Source organism: Caloenas nicobarica, chromosome 2 (genome assembly GCF_036013445.1).
Source record: "Caloenas nicobarica isolate bCalNic1 chromosome 2, bCalNic1.hap1, whole genome shotgun sequence".
Classification (NCBI taxonomy): domain Eukaryota; kingdom Metazoa; phylum Chordata; class Aves; order Columbiformes; family Columbidae; genus Caloenas; species Caloenas nicobarica.
The window spans coordinates 18,298,191-18,321,431 of NC_088246.1; the positions used below are offsets into that span (position 1 = coordinate 18,298,191).

Sequence of the window (23,241 nt, forward strand, 5' to 3'; positions counted from 1 at the left end):
TGAGTCCCAATTACGTGTTAATGCAAAACTGATAACCTGACACCTGATTGGAAGTGCGCAAAGCAGTGTAGCTCTTGGGCATATACAGAATTGCCTGTAATAATAAATGTAATTTATATTATAACATTACAGAAATAATTTATTTGGCTAATGCAATTACTTGCAAGCATCAAGAAATCATAGTCAGTGATAAATCTTGTGGCAACTGGGAATAACAGGGTTTGTCATTAGAGGTACTGAGAAACACAGCTAGCAGCAAGTCTCCAGAGATGCTAGAGTAACTTAGGATTTTTACAGAACACTGACTATGAGGTAGAGGGACTTCATAGTTAACATGGCATCACGAGGCCATTGCAAGCAAAAATCCATAAAGATGCTAAAACACAGTGCAGTATTTTAAAACAGTATTAGTCCTTTGTTGCCACGGTTCAGGGCGCAGAGGAGCTCTGAAGGAAGAGTTGAGCTCATCTTTTGAGTCCATATGTTACAATACAGCGAGACCTGCATCTTCTGACCCTTTCATTCGCTGTTTACATTACTCAGAGAAGACTTTGAGCTGGTTTCTTAGGTTACTTGGTGATCATCGCTGCTTGTGGACTGTATACCACAGCTACTGGTGCACAGTGACTTCATCTGTTGCACCGTGTCGTTCAGCTGTGATGGCAGCTGAACTTTTCTGTCTCGTGCAGATATCGCTTAGGGTTGCACATAACTGAGTGCAAAATAAAACTGCCCTGAGACTGTTGTAATCACAGTTAATTGAAACTATGGTTAAATATGTTTCAGATCTTAAAACTGGCGTGCTCTACCAGTTTCTTCAGCTGCGGAATTAAATCCTTTTCGAGAATCCCAAACACAATAAAATCCTGAATTTATTTTGGCTTGCTTTTCATGCAGGTTTAATATACATTGTGGTAAAGAGTGGGGATTTGTTTCTGAAGTATTTTGATTTGATTTAAGAGGAGAGCTGTTAAGAATGGTTAATCGTTGGGGGGTTTTTGTTCGTTTGCTTTTTGGTTTTGTTGTTAAAAAACATTTCTTCTGTATTTCTTGTTGATAGATTCCTTTCCAATTGATGTGATCCAGGAAAATTATGTCCGTAATGTGAGAAACTGCGTTTTTTCAGTTGTCTATCCTACCCCTTTTAAATCTAGAGTTCGTCTTGTAGCTGTTTCAAAGGTTGGCTATTATTTTTTCGCTCCTGTCTAATTAAAAGAGATTGTTAGTACATGCACTAAAGTATATTTCAATATTCATATGCTCTTTATTGTGAAACCATCACATCAATATATACTTTAAACAAATAGAACATATAAAACATATTGTGATACGTCTTTTACTAGCAAAATGGGTAGAGAAAACACATTCATTACCACTGAGTATTTTATCCTATTCAAGTACTACCTGTATTATTTTTTCTCCAGGAGGTTCTTGAAAATATTTTGGATCTTGATATATCTGTCAAAGGAACATCTGATTTTCTTCAGTTCGTCAGTGGCGGGAAAGTTATATTTGGGTCTGTTCCATTGGCGCATAGATACGGAGGTCATCAGGTGACTATAACACTTGTTCTTCCAGGTGGAATTATGTAGGTCTTTTCATGTGAATTATATTAATCTCGATTATATCTGTAAGTGTATCAGTATATACCCACAAGTATATGAACGCTTATGGACACTTCGATTGTGGATCTGTTCTTCATAAAGGGCTGAAAGTGGAAGCGAACTATAATATTCTTTCATGGTACCGTGTCTACTTCCTCTGCTTCTGTTTATGCCAGAAGCAAATTATCTTTTTAACTTCTGTTAGCTGCAGTCTGCTTAGCACCCTGGCAGCCTGACGAGCTCTGATTCATGGTAGGTATTATCAGCTCAGAGGACTGAAGAAGGACAGAGCCTTACTGCACTCAGCAATACCATGATTACTAAGAGTTAAGTTTCATTGAAATTACTAAGATTATTCATGGAAAATAATGCTAGGATTTGATCTGTAATTTGCAATTAAAAAAAAATTACAAGCTGTGTCAGTTTAAAGGCCCATTATACAGAAAAGACTGGCCTGTAGCTGTATGTCATAGCCGGAAGGTAGAGAAAAAAATGGGGATTACTGGCATAATTTTTTTTTTCTGTGGTTTTCTGATTAATATTGGTGTGAGTGTGGAAAACAGCTTTAGGCATCAATATCTTAATGACTACCTGAGCAAACCTGTCATTATATTGTGTAGATCACAGAGAACCTATGTGTAATTTGTACTGTTTAAAATATAAATGCTATAAATGATAGAGGAAAATAATTTTATTTTCTTTTTTGTCAGTTTGGCAGCTGGGCAGGGCAGCTGGGTGACGGAAGAGCCCACTTGATCGGAATATATACAAACAGGTGTGATATTTTTTTAAGTGACTGACTCTATTCTATTTAGCTGATTCACATATAGCCTGAGCTGTACTGTTTGAAACACTAATTGTATTTTTGCAGGCATAGCGAGAGGTGGGAACTACAGTTAAAGGGGTCAGGAAAGACCCCATACTCCAGGTGAGTTGCAGTTCATCTATGTACACCAAAACTGGGTGCTTTCTTTTTGAAATTTGCTTTCATTTTATGACCTATTCCTTATTTCTGTGTTCTCCATAGGACTGGTGACGGAAGAGCTGTGCTTCGCTCTTCTGTGCGAGAATTTTTGTGTAGTGAGGCTATGCACTATCTTGGAATTCCCACAAGCAGAGCTGCTAGGTATATTTCTTTTCTTTTTCATATTATCTTTATTTACGGGTAATTTTGTGACTGAGATTCATTGAGCATCAATAAAGCAAGACAGTTTCCAAGAGGATAGATCTTTCTTTTCACATGTATGTAATCAGAACAAAACATATCCCTCCAGTTTCATAGATTTTTGGATAAAGCTTTCCAGTAATAATGACCTCCAGAAATTAATCAATTTTGTCTTTGGTATGCTTTAAAGTACTACTCTGTTTAAATACAATACTTTGTACTGTCTGTGTCTTGTGGTGAACAGCTGTTGTTCACTTCTAAGACTGTCTTAACTGAATTACCTTAATTTGAAATCTGGTTCTTTTTGTAAAGAATGTAATAAGTGGAAGTTAGATTTAATTATTATGTCTGACACTAACTCCCTTCCAGCTTTTATGATATGCAATCAAGAGTTTCTTCTCTTTAAAAAAAATGAAATTGTTCTCTCCCTTGTTGCTCACCAAAAGATTTGCAAACCAGCAGGACTAGATTCCTGCCTTGTAAATAATAATAATACCTTTAGTCTATGTGGATAATCAGTTAGTCTATTAATAAATTTTACATGGTTAATGAGTCTTTTATGACACTAAAGTATTTGGATGAATTTTTCTAGAGTCAGGCCAAGTAGGAAAATGTTGGAAGTGGCTATTTCTGTATAGTCGTAGTCACCTAGTTGCAATTTTTAAGACTGGTAGGAAAAATTGTGAGTCAGATGAATAGACATTAATATTGGAGGTAGTACTGAAAGTAAGCCGTTGCTCTCAATTCCTTATTTGTGCAAACACCCCTTGAGCAGAGAAGGAAATTTCGTTAAAAGTAATATAAAGCTAATTCTGTTTGACTAATATTAATACATTCACTCATTTGGATTATTTTCTCAGAGTTAAGTAAACTGAATCTTTCAGATTATGGTGTTTAAAATGTCAAGTTCATTTTGTGTTCCAACTGGTCTCATGTCTGTACTGCAGCATTTCAGGCTTTAAAGAAAGTAAATGTTCTGCTGAAAAGGCCTGTACTCAGCTGCCACATGGGTAGGTGTCTGTATTTGCAAAGTGTCTGCAAATCTCTCAAATATTCATTCTAACACATTTACTCTGTTGAAGTGCAGCGTTTGTAAATGACATTTTTGATGGTTTATTTACTGACCTCACCTTGAGACCCTCTGCTGTTGGCTGTTAATGCCAAACTTTAAATCTGTCTGAATATCAACAGGAAAGCATCTGGCAAGGTTATAGCCTTTGTTGGCTGTCATCTCAACAAATTGTTCAGTGCAAAACCAATATGAAATTACTCCTTAATTGTGCACAAATGCTATTGAGTACACAGTGTGCTTTAGTTCTCTGCCGGCAAATTGGTTAGATGCCTGGCTCTCTTAACTGCTGTACAAGCTCTCCTCGCTGTTTGCAAGACTTCATTTGGAAAAAGCCCAGCTGATATCCATATTCTTCCCAATGGGGAGCAGTTGCACTGACGCTGGTGGGATGCATTTGCAGAGGTCTTGTCAAGTCTTGGCAGAAGTGTGGGGAAAAGCCTTACAAACTATCCCAGAACACCCAGCAGGCTGGTTTGCTCTATTAATTTTAAGTACTGTGTTCCCAATGGGGTGCTACAGTTTATGACTACTGCCAGATAAAGAACATTTCTTCATATGGTGCCATTTCAGTCACATACTGGGACTACCAGTTAGCAGTGTTATGTGTAAGATCAAAAAAGTGAGTCAATATGCAGTTTTCAGAGTGGCCTTTACTTGTAGTGGGTTTGATGTTTGTGCAGAACGGCAAGCAGAGCACTTGGAAGGGTAAAGTCCAGCCCTTAAGCTAGAGCCAGGTAATCCATTCGTCCTTCTGTGAGTGCCGCTCCAACTTCTCTGGGGTGAGAACAATTTCAGTGCTCTGTTACCTGTGGTTGAGTGTACATCTGGTCTCCTGCTCCCTTCTCTTAAGTAATGCTACTTACCAACTACAAGGACCATTTTAAAAAACTTTTTTTTATAATGCAAATGTAGCTATCTTTATGTGGCTGCTCCACTATCTGGCCAGCTCTTACATGTTGCTCATCCATTAACTTGTATTGGTAACTAACCAAATCGTCGTGCTTTTTGTGTCAGTACTAAGAGAAGTGCTGGTATTCTGCAGGAATTTTGCAGACAGCCTGTTAAGAGTTACGTAGTCTAAAAAGAAACAACCCTTCTGGCAGAGGTCTGTTCAAAACAGTAAAATTTCATGGCTTTATTATTCTGACTCCTCTCCCTTAGTGCTCTGATGCAAATGCTATTTTGTTAGTGTCTGGGGTTCATTCCCCATTTTGAATCTTTTTGGTTTTCTCGAAGGATTGAGTTTTTCTTCTTCCCTTTAATTTATGTCAGCACTTTTTGTACTTACTCCTACAGACATACTAATCATATATGGTTGTTTCCAAAAGAGTCTTTTTCTGCAAAAAAATGCTAATTTTGCCTGTATCAGTATAGCTCCAGTAATGGGAGCAGATAGATTTCTAGATACTTTTTCCCCTCCTTCTGGTACAATTCACTGCCTGTTCTTTGCGGTTGACAGAGAACATTCAGTTTGGATAACCATTAACCTTCAAAAATACAGAATATAATAACAATAATTTAGTTTCAAAGCCACAGTTACTGTTGAAAGCAACTGCACTGTTTAAGAATTCAGACAAATCATTCATTTTCTTTGGTTTTGGTACGTATTTACGTGCATACCCCATGCTTTTAGTCCAGATAAATTATTTCTGAAATTTCGATGTTAAAGTATGTAAAATCAGAATCTAGTTTACTCTGAAAATTTAACGATTGGGAGTTGTTTTGACCCTGCGACTGTCTTCAGTCATGTTTATGAATGGAATAGTAGGTTTGCCTCTTGTCCTTTTCTGTGTACCTCCAAGGGAAGTTTGTTTCTTGGTGAAGTCTTCAACTACCTAATAGATAGCAGCTGTAAGTAGCTGCATTGATTTTCAAATAGCATGCTACCCAACTAATTGGAATAGAAGAATATTTTCCACTTATCAGTAAGCAAACAGAAAGAAGAATCATACAAAATGAGCTACATGTTCCTGCTTCTGGGCTTGAACAAGAAGTCTTCTGTGCCTATTGAGGGGACAACACGTCTTTCAGATACCACCAAGCGTTAGTTCTGCTGGATTGTCAGTGTAATCCCAGTTGCTTTGGAGAGAGAACTTCCTGCACGTTAACCTTAGGGGAATATGATGCCCTTGCATAGTTCATGAGGATTGATTCCATTTTATTTTCCTGATACAACAGAAAATACAGTGAAATTACGTATTTTATTTTTAAAATGAGTGTAAATTGTGAAATACTTTAGAGCAAGCAAAATTGTTCCAAGTACTCACAAATCTCAATATTTGGATAAACATGAAAATTTGTAGGACATGCAGAATTTTAAGGCAAATTAATTCGAAGGCATATGAAAGGAAGAGATTTTTTTAAAAACCCAAGTACAAGTAGCAGTGAAGAAGAAAGGGATAATTACAATGTATTAGCAAAATCATGCCTTTTTTGTGTTGATACTATTTGAAGAGTTCGTGATTGCTAAGGGTCCCAGATCTGTCCCCCAAGTTCCTGAGACAACAGTTTTGGCTTATGTAAAGGGCAACCTCCATCTGATAAAACAATTTGGTTTCTAATGTCTCTGTCCATCTAATTTTGCTGTTGTCCTCAGGAAATTGTGACTTATTTAATGTTATCATCACAGTAATCAGTCCCCAAGGTTCCAAATGAGTGCAACACTTTTTTTGAATGCAGCCACCTCCCCAAGAACAATGTAAGTAATGGAAATTGGGCAACATTATATGAATACAAAATAACTACATCTTGCTAATGAAACTTGGTAAGCCTCAGTTTACTGATTGCCTGTGTCATTTGTAAATAAGTTATTTTTCCTGAGATAACATTTATATGTTCATTTCTTGTTTGTTACAGCTTAATTGTAAGTGATGATGATGTGTGGAGAGACCAGTTTTACAATGGAAATATTAGGAAAGAAAGAGGTAATGAACACATTTCAAAATAATATGTTGCAACACTGTAACTTAATTCTCCATTGCAAAAATGCATTTCAATGTCATATATGTGTAACAAAGGTACTAAATAGGCTTCATTTTGTTTATTAAGACATAAAACCTTTCCTGACAAAATCAGTCTCAAACATATCTTAGCTAAAGAAATGAAGCCCTATGAGCAGGTCTGCTGTGATTGTGGGATAGGTATTGTAGGTACAAAAATGATATTGAAAACTAGGGAAGTTTTCCATTGTTGTGATAGCAATACTAGGACGTTGGGAATGCTGCTGTGGCTGTGCCATTGCTACATCATCTACACCTGCTCTGAAAAAGAGTGAGACAGCACAGCCTGGGGAAAAGCCTATTTATGTTGGTTCTTTCTTTGTTGGTAGTATCTTTGGAGTAATTCTAATATTAATGCAGTACTGGAATTTTGCCTGTGTTTGCTTGTATAGCAAATTAAGCTTTATCATCAAAATATATGTGTAGTAAAGTAATATTATACATGTAATATTGTACAATGTTATGCGTTGAGCATAATACCAGATCAACTATGCATATATAAATTCTGTGTCTATAGAAACAACACAGGACAGCTTTTACTATGGGACTATTTTATTTTGCTGATACTCTGTTTACATTTAAACACGTGTCTATATTTCAGGTGCAATAGTGCTACGTCTTGCCAAATCATGGTTTCGAATAGGATCCTTAGAAATCTTAGCTCACGCTGGGGAACTGGATTTACAAAGGTTTGAATTTAATCTTCATAGGAACTATATTAGTTTTCTTGACAATCAAATATGTATTAGAATGCATATATACAGTTGGAATTTAGACATATATTATTTAGAAAGGAAGACTGCATAATTTAAGAAGATAACCTATTTTTCTACAAGCATACAAGCAGTCTTACTTCATAAGGGTAAAACCCTCTAGATGTTTTTGAAGACCTGGATCTTACAAATGAGAAAGGTTTTATAGCTAAAATAAATCTGGTAATTAAGCACTAGGGAGGAATTGTTTGTTTCGGAAAGATTTGTGAATTTAGAGTATAAATTCCTACATTTCTCATAGTTGCCTGTGAAGCTAAATTAACAGAAATATGAAATAAATCACTAGCCTAAGTGTGTTATATAAAGTATGCTCTCCAGAAACATGCAGCACCAGAGAAGTGTACTATATAAGAAATGATTGCATGGTTTTAAGCTTCTTAGCAATATTAATTTGTGTGTTTTATGCCACTTCAAGCAATTAGCATGACAAATTTTTAATTCCACTGTAAATATTTAACAGTTGGTCATTTCTCCTCAGGAGCAATGTAGAGGTTCATAATCACTAGCAGTAGACATTGTTCTGGGGTGCTTAAAAACAAGCAAGAGCTCATAGCAGTTGTATGTTGTAGTAACTGATAATTCAATTACGCTTCCTGCGTGATCCCTGTGCTGTCTTTCTTTCCCTGTTTTTTTTGAAATTTCAGCAGATTTTTGTTGTAAAACTGAAAGACCAAATTAAGGAACACATTTTAAGTTTTGGTTTGGTTTTCTTTTTGGTTAAGGTATTTGTGACCCATTGGATTTAAAGAGCATGTAAAGACCAGTTGTAGTCATGCGGAATAGCCGACTCCTTCCTGCTTGTTTCGGAGGGAAGAGTGGCCAAGAGCAGGTCAAGGCTGGTGTGACTCTCTGTGCTTCCTCCTCAGAGAAGATCCTCTTGAAAGAGGATGTCCTGGAGCAACCAGCTAGAATTCAGAGGCAATAGGTCAGACACCCCTCTAAAAGTCAGGTTGCTAGGTACTCTGCTAAAGCCATCACAGTTTGAGGAGAGTTCAGTGATTTGCTCCAACAACCTGATCACAAGGTAAAACCTAAATATTTGTGTGCACAGCCACACAACCCTTGCCCAGGTCCAGCCCTTGCCCAGGTCCAGCCCTTGCCTGGGCTGCCCACCCCACGTGTAGATGGTGCTTCCAGCTTCCCAGGCCAGTGGCCCTGGCAGGCTCTGGCCACAGGAGCATCCTACAGGGAGCTCCTACATGTCCTAAATGCCAGCCACTCTACTTTAAAGCTTTAAATCAGCAGAGATATACATCTGACAGGCATCGTAATTTGTAATGCATGTATCCCAATTTCCTGAGCTGGTCTTGTAAGACTATGCAGCACTGTTTTGGGAATGGCTTGTTACCACGGCAAGTAACCCTACTTTATAAGAATCCAGCCATAAAATTTTCTTTGTGAGAATTCTGATGTAGAATTATTATGTGTAATCTTATACTTTTTTTTTGGATATGCAAACTTTTTTTTCCCCCTAAATAATTGATAGTGCTGCATGCAAAACAAGATCCTGGTGTGTTCTGAAAGTTTAACACATGGGAATAATTTTAACTCTGTGTGACCACCTCCAGTCATATTTGACTGGAACCTTAGGTTTTATCTCTAAGCATTTGGAGGGGCTTAATCCAAGGCTCATCAGAATAAATAGATTGAGTTTTCTAATAACCGTTTGTAGCAAGCTGTAGATTAGCATTTAGCTGTTTGAAAGAAGAATTTTGAATGATCAGTTCTGAAAGTACCAGTTTTGTTTAAAGAATTCTGCCTCTCATATTACAGAAGATTGCTAGATTTTATCATCCAGGAACATTTTCCATCAATAGCCATGGATGATTCAAACAGATATCTGGTAAGTCTTTTTTAAAACTTATTTTTATGTTCCACAAGCATGTGAACAACAATTATACAAAGCTTTCCAAAGTTTAAAGTTTTAAAAGGTTTTAAAGTTTAAAGTAAGCTTCCAGGTTTTGTTAGCAAAACTATGTTAATTCTCTTCAGTAAAAATCTGCTGCTTGAAGTTTTTTTTTCTTGAAGTAAAATATGAACATTCTTCAACATTTTTCATTATGGAAATGTTTATTGGGAAGCTGCCATTTTCTGTGAGCAGTGGTCATGAAGTCATGAATTATGCTTTTGCTAGTATAAAAGTAGTATATGTAGTATATACTAGTATATACATTAGTACATATGGTGTCTTTGTTTCTGTTTTTGACTTTTTAATTTATTTTAGGGCATCTGCATGTACTTATATTTGGTGGACAAGATTACTGTGCAGTCAGATCATTTAGAATGTGAAGGAAAAGTCTAGACAGAGATATATATTTAAAAATAAAATGTATGATGTATTTCTAAAGTGAATCAAAGGTTTATGTTATTTATTGTATTCCATATTTTTGATTCAAAAGAGCTGAAGTAAAAGATGTATTTGGTTTTAGGAATTTTTCTCTACAGTCGTATCAGAGACGGCAAATCTGATTGCATTGTGGATGTCTGTGGGGTTTGCACATGGTAAGCTGTGGTTGATGGCATTGGCTTTACAGGAGTGACTCTTCATAGTCATACACTTAAAGATGGCTTTTATCTGTCACTTTGTTCTTCAGTTCTTCTGATATCTTCTCCTACAGCAGCATCTGTTATGCATTAATAAAAAATACAAGGCTTTTGTAACAGAGTTAGGAACATTTTCTAATATTTCAAAACATGAATATCTGACAGAATCACAGAATCGTTTAGGTTGGAAAAGACCTGTAAGATGAACAAGTCCAACCGTTAACCTAACACTGTCGAGTCCACCACTAAGTAAATTCTTCAGATTTATATTATGAAAAAGCATTGTCATGCTAATACAGCACACAAAGCCAGCTTCCTAGAAAGCAGCTAATAACCAGTTTGCAAGATGCTATTTCAATTCCCTGTAGCACTGAAGGAAAAGGAAACAGTGCCACCTAGGTATACAAATCAGATGCAAGATAATGTAGCAAATCGTTTCTCATTTTCATACTTCAAATGCATGCCACGTCAAGAGTAAGAAAGGAGATTGTTTTCCAGAGTCTGATTTCTGAAAGGTAACCGCTCCAAAGTTCTCTGGATTCAGTTGATCTATTTCACGGGGAATTTTCTAGAGACTACAGGCTTCAGGTGGGATTTTAACTTTTGTTTCTCCTCATTCTTTAATTTTAGGTGTGTGCAATACAGACAACTTCAGTTTATTATCCATAACAATAGATTATGGTCCATTTGGATTTATGGACTCGTATGACCCAAGTGAGTGTGACACCTGGTTTTAATTATTATTTATTTACTTAAAATAATTTTTAATTTTAATTTATGTAGTTTTTCTGTGCATGAAAACTCTTAAAATTATTAGCAGAAAAATCCTGAGCATGTGTGTTGTTTGAAGAGTTTTAGGGAAAAAAAATATTTCAGAGGCCAGCTTTTGATATGCTATACGGGTTGCATTTCAAATGCTAAAAGTCTTGTTAATCAAATATTACTATTAAACCCATTTTCATGAGAATGTTTCCAGTTGAACTTCATCAACTGAATCGATAATGCAACAGAAACGTAGAAAACTAAAAATTGCACAGTGCTTTAAGCAGCCAAAAGCAAAAGTGCTGTATGGTAGCTGTACACATCATGCTCCAGCTTTGTAGTCTCAGCAGCTAATTATACGTTGGAAGAAAACAAATCAAACCTCCCCAGTCATGGCAACCTTTCTTTGAAAGTATGAACTCAGTCCAGGATTGATAGATATAGGTCCAATATGTACATAAATGTGTATTATTAGACTATTATTAGATAGATTAGACTATTATTAGATACAGTCCTAAAATTACTTTTGGCCCTTTGAAAGCAACCACGAGGCTGATGTGGCCCCCAGTGATAATGAGTTTGACACCCCTGCTTTAGACGTTGCATCTGAGCACTTCGGAATTAGCAGTGATTATCTTGCTATCTGTTTTCATGAGACTGCATCCTCAAATTAAAGAAATCTCATGCGAATAAATGACATATTGTTTCTTTTGTATTGAAAAAATAGGACTTTCCTGGTTTTAGATTGTTATATGGTGGGTCGACCCCAGCCAGCAATTAAGCACCCACCAGCCACCCGTTCACTTTCTGCTGCTGTGGGTTGGGGGAGAGAACTGGAAGAGCAAAGATGAGAAAAAGCTTATGGGTTAAGATGAAGACAGTTGAATAAGTGAAGGGAAAAAAGACGGGGGGGACATCAACGAGTGATGCAAAGGTGCATCGAGTGATGCACTTGCCACCTCCCAACAGCAGACTGATGCCACGTCGGTCCCCAAGCAACAGCTGCCTTGGAAAAACTACCCCCAGTTTTTATTGCTAAGCATGATGCCATATGGTATGGAATGTCTCTTTGGTCAATAGGGGTTGGCTGTCCCAGCTGTGTCCCCTCCCAGCCCTTTGCCCACCCCCAGCCTAACTTGCTGTGTTGCAGAGAGAACAGAGAAGGCCTTGAAGGACTGCTCAGCAATAGCTAAAACATTGGCATGTTATCCACACTGTTCTAGCCAAAAGTCTAAAACACAGTGTCCAACAGGCTTCTAGGAAGAAAATTAACTCAGTCCCAGCCAGACCCAGCACACCCCAGAACCAGGTGAAATGCTTTGGAGCTAAAATTCAGATTTTAACCACTTACCAGATCTGACACGTGTCACAGGCTTCCTTAACGTTCCATTTGTTATTGATGTCTTTTGAGAGGCAGTGCTGTGGGCATTGATCAGCTTATCTGCATTGGATCTGAGCAAGAGGCACATGCTGCAGCCAGTCAGAGCCTGCTGCTGGAGGTGTGCAGACAGTTTTCTGCTGGATACCTGGAACTTTCATAGCAGATATTTATTATCTCCCAAATAATAGATTTGCGTACTGGAACATGTTAGCCATAATTGTTATGTGCATACCTAAAGCTTGCTTATACAACTGAAACAAATCTTCCTTAGGTGGGCTATATATACACCTGTTTATACATGTTACTTTTCAAAAAATACTTATAAATCCTGATTCTGGTTGTACAGTTGTTTGCTTAGTCTATGTGCCAAATAGTAGCGCTAGATATAGTAAAAACATTGAATAAGACAATTTCTTTAGCACAAAAATGGTCTTTTTCCGTTTAAGCATCTAAATTTATTTTGTATCTTCAAGTAGGAAAATGTCACTTTTGACATATAGGAACTTGTCTGTGAAGGATGTATTCCTTGAATTTGCAAATAATAGTCACTGTAAATAAGTGTCCTTGTGATCTGATTTTAAATATTTAGTAACTTTAGGGCTTTTATTAGTTTACTGTTTAAGTATAAAAATGAATGCACTTCAGTAATGTTTTGTTTGAAACAGATTTTGTTCCAAATACATCTGATGATGAAAGGAGGTATAAAATAGGAAACCAGGCAAATGTTGGGCTGTTTAATCTGAGCAAGCTGTTACAAGCTCTAAAACCTTTATTGGATCCCAGGCAAAAGCAGCTGTAAGTAATCCTTAAAATATCTTAACTCTTAAAAGAGCTAGTGAGATGGGAGATGCTCTAATCACCATATGCATAGGAAAGAAAGAGATTAGCTTTTAACATATTTTTTTCTAAGTGGAAATGGATTCTGAATTAATTAATTAATTAAGGTCAGGGGAGGAGAGGAACATTTTTGTCAGGCTTAAATAGTAGCAAAAAATGACAGGAAGGCTGTCCTAGATGTTGTATAGTCCATTCTCCTTTCCCTAAGGTAGGACCCAGGCCTGTAGCTTTCTGTTATAGGTTTGTCTAGCTTGTTCTTTAAGGTGCTTAATTATGAAGACTAGACATCCTCTTGAAATAATGAGGTAGTATTTTAATATCTTATTGTAAAGGTTCCTAATATGAATCTTCTGTTCGGTTTAGACTCACGCCTTCTTACTCAATATGAAAGGGAAGAGCATTGTATTTTTCTTCTTTGTAGCAGCTATTTATGTTTTTGAAGCCTATTAAAATGTTTCCCATCAGTCTTTTTCCCATTACAGATCCCAGTATATTCAGAATATCAATGTTTGTGAGATATCAGACAGAAGAAGTTTTCATTGGTTGGTGTACAGCAGGATTGTCCCCACAGTGGTATTGTAGTTCCATACAATTTGACATTTCTTTTGTTTTTGCAGAGCTTCCCAGATTTTGGAGGGATATGGTGAGCGCTATTATAGCCGGTATGCAGTCCCAGAACTCAAACTCGTTGTCTCAATACTATAAATTATGTTATGCGACAATTTCCGTACTTGGTTACTATTTTCAGTTTCACAGAACTATTCAAAACAAAACTGGGTCTTCTTGGGAAGAATGAGGATGATAACTATCTGATTGCTTTCCTCCTAAAAGTGAGTTTGCTTTGCTAATTTTGTTGGCAACCATCTGGACTGGTACCCCATACTTCAAAAACTCTGATAGAAATATATTTTTTCACTAGCTTATGGAAGATACAAAGGCTGATTTTACAATGACATTTCGACAGCTCAGCGAAATTACTCAAGACCAGTTAAAGAAGCTCCATATTCCTGAGGTATTAATTCATACAAGCACCTAGTTTTAGGAATATTAAATGTAAAATGAGAAAATTGGGTTGGACATATCCTAGTGTAATAGAGAATGTCTCAAGCCATGATTTGCCTAGGAAACGTGTCGTTTTAGCATTATTAAGGAACAGGGAGACTAATATATCTGTGTCATGATAACCACCCTGTGTTAAGCTTGTGTCTAGTACTGAAGGATACATTAATGACAAGTGCTGATGAAAGATACATTAATGAAGATTGTTGAAGTAAAATTTTCAGCCTCTAGTCCAAGGCCAATGTGAGTAGTCAGATTCATACACAGGTGGGAATGTGATTTTTTTTTTTTCACATTTAAGATGGGTCTGCTAGGAAGAACATTCCTTCTTTCCCCCCACCCCTTCTTTTTGATCATTTTGATTCGGAATCTTCTGGTAGTATTTCATAAGACACAAAAGAACTTGGACAGGGCTGATAAGGAAAATTTCAACCTCAGCTCAATTCAACTATTCCTAACATGGGTCTTCCAGGTGACCTGAATATCTGCTCTCAGGGCCGTCAGCTTATCTCAGTATCTAATGACAAGTGAGATCCCATCTCATTGTAAGCTCCTGCTAGACTCTCAGCCTGTGTTGCTGCAAACTCAGCCTAAACTTATTATTCAGAACCAAGTATAGTCAAAAAAGAGACGAGAGTATTAAAATAAAAGAGATCATCTTCTTACCTGGATATAGTGCAACCTTTAGACATAGAAATATGGCTGAAATGTTTGAACTGGAGTGAGATGTTGGACAAATAATAATTGGATAACATGTAGAGGGGAAATTCTGAAAGGAAAGTTTTTAAGTATCTGCTCTGGAAAGGAAAAAAAGGAAGGCTTTTTGCAAGAGCCAAAATGGATTTTTTTTTTTTCTTTAATACAGTGCCTTTTCCATGTCAGGAATATTATTTACTTTGCCTGGGAAACTTCATTGTCTTCCTGTATCTTCTGAATTGTTTCTCTTTGTCTTTGAATCTAATTTAAAATGACAGCAGGTGGATTTACAAGGTTGTTTTAGGGAGCAGAATGACTGTGTGTAAAACATAGAATTAAAATGAGGAGTTACTGTTTCTTTTTCCAGTTGTGTCCTAGATAATTAAGTGATTTTTGACCAAATTATCTATTTTTCCTTGTTTTCTTCTGTTAAGTCAGAGATCTAGCCAGAACTTCCTATGAGCTGGAAACCATTAATAGTTAAAAAGTTGAGATTTTCCAGTGGTAAGCAACAAAAATACAAAGAGCTATAGCTGTGGAATTCGTTATTTGTACAAAAGGGCTGATAAGAGGATGGGCATGTTTGTAAGATAAGGTATTTTTGTCATAGAATACGAGGGATTTTTCAATTTTTTAGTAGCCAGTGTGCAACAGGAAGAGCAGAAGCCACCCTCGTGCAGGATGGAGCCAGTCCCAGATTTCTGCAGTCATGGCATTTATGGCAACTACATCTCCCCTTCTTTGAAGGTGCAGGCCGAGGAACTAACGATCATGGTGTAGTTGTGACCCTGCTACTACAGCAAGGGTCATTTTCAGTCTTCACTTGGTAGCAGCTGACCTTTTTTTTTTTTTTTTTCCTACACAAGGAAATTATTTAGCCCACAATCTCCTAGGCCCAGAATTGATGTGGTAAAGCAGGTGCAATTGTATGGTTGTAAAAAGTTGTTGGTTTTTTTAACTTTTTTTTTTCCCAATATTAATTTCACGTGCTGTCTGTTCACACACTAATACTTTGTCAGTAACAAAGTCAGTTCTCATATTGATTTGTAGATCACTTATGTTTCTTTCAGCTGCATGCCAAAATTGACCCAAAAATGCCAGAACCCTTTGGGAACACTGCAGGAGTCCTTATATTTAGTATCAACTGGAAACATTCTGAAATGCCTCCTAAAACAGCCTAACCCTGCACACATCTTTGAACAAATGCATGACTCCCACACTCACCTGTTATCCACCTTGTTGTCTCTCAGCTCTTAGTCACTTCTGTAGTTTAAATCATTTTTCTACTCAAATGTGGTTTTAATTACATTTTTTGACTCTCATTCCTTTAAAAGAACACAGATGTGTTCAAAACTTCATTTTGGTCTGGCTTATAACTTCCCTTACTTAACTTTTGCCCATTTTTTTTTGCCTTGTACATCTGCTGTGTACCTCCTTTTATCTATGTCCATTTCTGTCTGATCTGTTCTCTCTCTGAAGTTCGTTTTCTGTCTCTGAGCTTTGGCTGCTCTCAGCCAAGCAATATGAAGCAGCTGTTGGCTCGGTGTGGTCAGCCAGGGAGGCCTCGGTGGTGGTGGTTGTTGGCCAACACTGGGGGCAGTAACCCCAGGCTCTGTTTTCCCTCTGCCTTTTCCAAGTTCTGTCTCCTCTCCTACTGTCTCGATTCTTCTCAGTTTTCTCTTATCCCTGTAGCCTTACGTCTCCTTTTTTCTCTACACTCTATCTTTCTTTATCAATCTATTTTCATTATTCCACAATTTTGGAAAAAAAAAAGTCTCTACAAACAGACCTGATCCATTCAGAAAAAAAGTAAAACCTGTATTATGTAGCCTAAAAAATAAAATAGGTGAGACAATAAGCCAAGGAAAAATAGGGGTGAAGTGCTGGAGGTGTTTGGGCAGAATTTGCCATAACAGAGACAGATTAATATTCACATATTGTGCTAGCAAAAAGAAATAATTTAAATACAGAGGAAAATATATTAGTGGAATTTTTTTGGAGTAAATTCCTCGAAGGGTCATTATGTGTTTCCCTCATATCTTTTTAATATTCATTTGTTTACTTTGTTTTTTGCTTAACAGGAATAAAATTCTGATCACCTGACATCAATTGTTTCTTTCTCTTTAGGAGTTCTGGGCTCTCCAGGATCTGGGTAAACACAAGTTATTTTCAGAGTGGGTTTCTATGTACCTCTTGAGATTAAGTCGGTAAGTCTGATGCAGTTTCAAGTGAAAAATAACACAAGGTGTGCATTTTCCAGAGGCTGGCAACTTTAATCTGCAGTGATTTTCATTGGTCTATAGTGGGTCTGGTAAACTGGCCCAAACATGGGGGTTTTTTGTCTTTATGGTTCTAGGTTGTGCTAGGTTCCATAATCATTACTGTAGTCATTCTATTTTGACACACAGGTACATAAAAATTACATGGGAGGAGTGGTCTGTATTTGTTGTCCTTCATTAATCTGATCAGATTTCTTTGGTTAATAATTTTTGTTAAAATACCAGATTCAGTCCAAGAATCTGAAAGTCAGGCTTTGCAAAGACATAGGAATGAACAGTGTTTTATTACTGGTTAAACATATATTTTTACTGTGTAATAAGATTGCTTTAGGATGACAGCAGGTGGAAGTTGAACAGCTGTGAATACACAGATTGTGTTTGGAAATTGCTGGTGTTGCATAGATAGGGACATGCATGTTAGAACTTCCTACCAATGCTTTTGTCTTAAATCAGTGAAGAATGTAACATGTTTTTCTTAGTTATATATGGTGTGCACGGCTGATAGTAGTGAATAGAAGTGCATATCAGGTACCTGGAAGTTTTAGTCAGTAAATATAATCTTAGGGGAAAAAATGAATACAAGATACAAAACCTGCAAGAAAGTGTGCAGTTTTTTCCAAGTCTAATCATTGTTAGAGATTCACACCAGCTTCCACTGAACACAAAACCAGAACACTTAATGATTTTAATGAAAGTCAAGTAAAGTATTTTTAAAAATAAATAAGTATAATCTTCATTAGCTAAAGCACTTTCTTTTTTCTTCTTTTGGTTTGTTTTTCTTGTATAGTAACAAGGGTGATTCAGACACCAAAAGAAGAACAAGAATGACAAGTGAGTAAAACAATCCAAAGGAATTCATATGCTTGGAGATGGCAACGATCTATTTACATATGTTTCTCCCGTGTTAGTTATTTTTCCTTTTTGGAAAAAGAGTACATTTTAGTTCTCCTTGAGAGGAGAAACTCATTACATTGCTGTAAATCTGGTGATACTTTCCAATCACTGTGGCTATCTCCAGTTTCACCCAATCTTGTGATTAGAATCTAGCCACATGTGTATGGCTAGACTTTGAATATATGCATATTTTTCATATAAGCTAAATGATCAAGATGATCCTGGGCTATGAGGCACTCTTCCTCCTTAGGGATCCTTCCTTTTCCCTCCTTAAAAAAAATTAAAAATCCTTAATTTGTCTGCATTTATGAGGAAATTGGTCTGGCCCAAACCCCATCTGTTGTAATACAGTCATACTCTTATCAGTTAACTGAAGCCTAAGAGTGAGATCACGCAAATGTGCCACCACTACTAGTCCAAGTGGCTCTTCTCTAGATTCTGCTGGTTTTGAAGGACAGAGCACGTGTCCATTCATATTTCGAGTGATTGGAATCACAAGTGATGAAAAGCTCTTTTCCTCCTGTGAGTGTCCACAAAGGCTGCTCTGACCTGCATCACACGATATGTGAATATAGACATTGAAGCAATCCAGCTCATCTGTCCAGCTATAGTCTATACCATATCAATCTTCATTTGCCTACTTGTTTATTTTTCCTTCCCTTATTTGTTGTTTACCTTTCTGTATTTCTTTTTTCTCTTACTTTTTTTTAAATCCCCCTTTTTACAATTTCCATTTAGGGGCTTAGGAGATGCCAGGCTTCCAGTTTGTCTCATGCTTTGGTGCTTGTGGACTTGATTCATTTTTTTTCCCTTTTGATTTCCTTTAAGAACTTAAGAATTACTGGCCTGCGGGAACATGGTTGTCTGTATCTTGTCATGTCTCAAGTGGGGCCTTACCTTAGTGTCTTGAAATGGTGAACATGGTTTGGCTGCTCCCCAGGTTGTAACTCTTCATTGCAAAGTAGGGTGCTCCCTGAAAGGGCCCCTCGGACTTGGTTTCCCTGTGAGAGCTGCCCTTCCTCTTCTGGCATATCTGCTTTTCCTGAGTGCAAGAATAATCTTCTCCTGTACTTCCTTCCTTCAGCAGTCTGTGAATGTGTCAGTTTGCATTGCTCAGAACATTGTTATTCCTTGGGGATGAACACTTGGTAACATCAGGCAAGATTTTGGGAGGCATGTTGTTCTGGCTCAATGGTCTGAGATTTGTCTGAGTGTTCACATATGTCCAAATCCTTCCTACATGTTAGAAAGAATTCAGGTTTCTGATAGGCACCCACTCCTTACTTGTGAAAGGACTATCTAGTCATGAAAGGAAGGTACTTTAATTCTCCAACTTATTCTAAATACAAGTGGTAGAAGTACTGCATTTAGCTGTCTAGCACAGCAGAAACAGTGGATATGATATTTTAAGAGTTGTTCAGGGAGTGATTTTTTTGGATCTGCAGTAACCTGTGGTAATTTTTGAAATTTGCCTGTTAAAGACAATGATCGGCTGAAAATCTCTGGCCAAAAAGGAAATGAAGGAAATGCAGGATCTGATAAAGTCTACATGAGAGGTATTGTAAGCTTCAGTGTTCCATTGCTTTGCAGGGTGTTTTGTTCTCATTTCCAGTGGAAATGACTGTAGTCTTTTGTTAGATATTGATAGGCCGCTTTCTTCAAAAGCTTTAACTGATTTAGTAGGAAAATGGCAGGAATAGCACTGACTTTCAGTAGTAAGACAGTAAAAACTACATAAAGCACAACTCGTCATCACATGGACCTTCAAATTTGCATCCACATTTTCTAAGGAAGGCTTCATCAATTTTTAAGAACACTTCTTAGAATTTTACTTGTACTTTTAGAAAGCTAATATGAAAACAGTTACCAAGTTTTATTATTTGTGTTTTGGTAGATTTAAGAAGTTTCAACTGTGGGACTCTGATGCTCTTAGCTCAACTACTCTTTCAAGGTTTTGAGCTCCTCTGTTTTCCTCAGCTGAAATTTAATGCTGAAAACTGTCTAAACACACTTCTTATTTTTCTATGGTATTTTGAGTCTTCTTTTAGAGAAAATCATGATGTTCTGAGTTCCAGATCAGAAAGGCTTCTAGTTTGGGAATTATCTTCTGCAAACCAGCATAGTGTTTTTCCATATGCACTACAGAAGATCTTCTAGTACAGGAGACAGACAAGGAAAAGATTTTGCCTCCAGGACCACACTTGTGCTAGTGGTCTCAGTTTTGGTAGCCTTCCAAAACTTGATATGCAAAGATTCATGGTAAAGTTATTTAACTTTTCTTCCATATAATTGGTCATCACTGTATATTCATGCAAGAGAGCTATAGAAATTTGTAGCAAGCTACTGATACTGATTTGTTATTGTTCTATTTTAAATCTATTTTCCTTTTAAAATCATCAATTTTTTTTTTGCTAGCTGCTCCATATTACAGTGTGACTGAAGTTTCTTACAGAGTTCTTTTGTTGTTCTCTTTTACGACTATACATTTAAATATATCTCTCAGACAGCCTTTTTGGTCTCTTTAAAATTGGGGGGTTTTGTTTAAGTATTTGCTTGTGACAGTTGTTCCTTGTCAGTACAACTTGCAGCAGAAATCTGGCTCAACTCAGTCAACTGTGCATTTTTACCCAGCATTTCACGTTAAAGAAAAAACTGTCAGGGCTCTCTAGATTTTTTTTTTTATGGCTTGGTAAGTCCCACTAAATTTCTTATTATTGATGTCCTTAGTATTGACTGACCTTGAATATATTGCCATTAACACTATATTATTCATCACCTTTCTCTCATCATTAGTATGTCTGGTAAATAGTTCATGTCCCAAAGTACATTTCCTTGAAGCATTTGAAGTTGGTTCATCATCTTTATTTTTTTCTTTCTTCATTTAGTTTTTAGACCTCAGTAGCACTTTGTCTTGTACTGCCTAAACATAAGTCCTCAGGAGTTGATAAAGAAGTTTTGACAATCCAAATCCCGATACAAGTCTGTCATTGCATTTCTTCATAAAAGAAGCATGTAAAAATAAATTGTAGACTGGATCATAAAATGCTCATAAGGGCACAAAATTTCTTCTGCTTTGTCCTTTTCTTATCTGGCTTGTCTTATTGTCTCATAATTATCTTGTCACTTGTGTTAATTACAGATATTTTTAATGCCACTGTGAAACTTGTCAATTTGCAATTGTTAAGAATATATTTCTGGGACAAATATTCTCTTGCTAATATGAGTCATGATTTTTATGTGAATTATCATTTTTTGTGTGATTCATATGTTAACTTTTTCACCTTTGAAATATTCTTTTATATTGTTATCATACTTTACTTTTGAAAACCCATTTACTGGATTAAATCAAATACTTGGCCAGAGCAAATTATTTTGCCAAGTGGGAAAACACAATTTTTTTAGCAGTTAGAGCAAAGTGGTGGTGTGACTGTGTAGAGGTTTTCAGGGTTCCCAATAGCTAGTTGTATTTATTGGCTTTTGGGAGAAGACCTTTAAGATCATCAAGTCCAACTGTTAACCTAACACTGCCAAGTCCACCTCTAAACCATGTCCCTGAGAACATCATCTACATGTCTTTTAAACACCTTCAGGGGTGGTGACTCAACCACTTCCCTGTTCAATGCCCAGCAACCCTTTCCATGAAGAAATTTTTCCTCATATCCAATCTAAACCTCCCCTGGTGCAACTTGAGGAAAATAGATTAGAGGAATTGAGTAGAAGGAAATTTAGGATGGTGATTTTGATGAACACTCTGCTTTTTCTCTAATTGCCTCTTTCAAATATACTGTAAGGCTACTTATAAGAATATTTTCTAAAGCTACATGGATTTTTTTTGAAAGAAATATATAAAGTATGAGGCTTGAACGAACATTTATTAATACCAAAACCTACTGAGATGATCTCCCTCATTGCAGCATTCCCTTTAATGCTGGTTCTGCCACCAGCTCTTTGATCCCAAGTTTGTTTTGGCAGCCAGGTGAGACAACCAACCCTTTAGAGCTGTGTGAACTGGAGGCAGAAGATGCCCTGGTGTGAATTCTGATGTTGTCCTCTGCAGGGACAGGAGCTGGACTCAATGATCCTTGTGGGTCCCTTCCAACTCAGGATGTTCTATGATTCTCTGATCAATGGAAATAGGAGGAACATATGAAGTTTGTGTATGTCGATAAATCACAGACTTTTGTTTTCAAGTCCATGGGTGAAATGCCTCTGGTCTCAGTAATTATTCTCTTCATGTAATAATCCGCTACTGAATTTGGGAAAATATGCAGACCACTGTCAAATTTAGACTTTCAATGCAAGCTTGAAATGATTGTTACAATTAATCTGTAACATTGTTTTGATCATTAATTCGAGGCAAAACTTTCTGAAGTAGAATCCTAGGCTTTAATTGCAGAGCAAAAATAAGAGCTGCATTGACATTATCTGCTAAAAAATTGGTAATAAAAGCCATATGTGCTTATGAGAATTCTCCTCGGCATACAGTTTGACAGGACTCCTTTTATGAGTCGTTAGTTGCCGTCCTGTAAGATACAGCCTGGGTTACTAATTCAGCAGTTTCATTTTCAATGTACCTGTAACCTCCATGCCAGAGAAGCTTTGCAGCTGTCATGGGGGGTTTCCAAAAAGATACAGCAGACAGTTGCGGAAAAAACTGGGGAACCTCCCCCTACCAGCACCCCCCAGAAATGAAAAGTAAAGTTGAAAAAGCAGTTGCTAAAAATACAGCTAAAATGCCACATCAAAGGCTTTTATGGCTAAACTTTTGATATATGATAGGAAGGAATATCTAAGTACATATATTTTAATGAATATCTTAATAGTTCTTCTTAAATTAAGTAATATAATATCCATTTTTTTGATCTCCAAGAATGTATTGACAACATTGGAATATGCTTTCCAACAATGTAGCAGGAACCCAGGCCATGGTAAACTCATCACGTTTGAAAAGTTTGCTGCTGTTCATAACAGGAAATCCTTTGTGTATCAATGTGATGTTCTATACTGATCTAATTTTGGTTTCACACTTTGGCATTACTGATTGTGCAAGTTTAAAAAGTCCTTTTAGCAGCTCATAAAAATAAACAGATTGATTCATTCCTTTTACTTTTTGTGCATTTTGTTCTTGATTTGGAAATCAAACCTTCTTGAAGATTTTAATGACACATTTCAATGA

At 36.8% G+C, this 23,241-nt stretch overlaps 1 protein-coding gene across 6 annotated transcripts in view; it reads left to right on the plus strand.

The window, feature by feature from the left end:
• The window catches only part of LOC135984940 (protein adenylyltransferase SelO-like), a 34,662-nt gene that overhangs the window by 726 nt on the left and 10,695 nt on the right, over positions 1-23,241 (plus strand). For all 6 annotated transcript variants that reach the window (XR_010605735.1, XR_010605737.1, XR_010605734.1 and 3 more), the window contains exons 2-17: positions 1,061-1,179; positions 1,425-1,553; positions 2,315-2,379; positions 2,476-2,532; positions 2,632-2,730; positions 6,698-6,765; positions 7,442-7,529; positions 9,387-9,456; positions 10,043-10,115; positions 10,788-10,871; positions 12,966-13,095; positions 13,755-13,799; positions 13,886-13,967; positions 14,057-14,149; positions 17,020-17,099; positions 17,959-18,002. Coding sequence is in view for 1 of the 6 variants with exons in the window: in XM_065627781.1 (XP_065483853.1) it covers positions 1,061-1,179; positions 1,425-1,553; positions 2,315-2,379; positions 2,476-2,532; positions 2,632-2,730; positions 6,698-6,765; positions 7,442-7,529; positions 9,387-9,456; positions 10,043-10,115; positions 10,788-10,871; positions 12,966-13,095; positions 13,755-13,799; positions 13,886-13,967; positions 14,057-14,149; positions 17,020-17,099; positions 17,959-18,002 (1,326 nt within the window). In the remaining 5 variants the exon portion in view is untranslated. The remainder of the gene's footprint in view (positions 1-1,060; positions 1,180-1,424; positions 1,554-2,314; positions 2,380-2,475; positions 2,533-2,631; positions 2,731-6,697; positions 6,766-7,441; positions 7,530-9,386; positions 9,457-10,042; positions 10,116-10,787; positions 10,872-12,965; positions 13,096-13,754; positions 13,800-13,885; positions 13,968-14,056; positions 14,150-17,019; positions 17,100-17,958; positions 18,003-23,241) is intronic.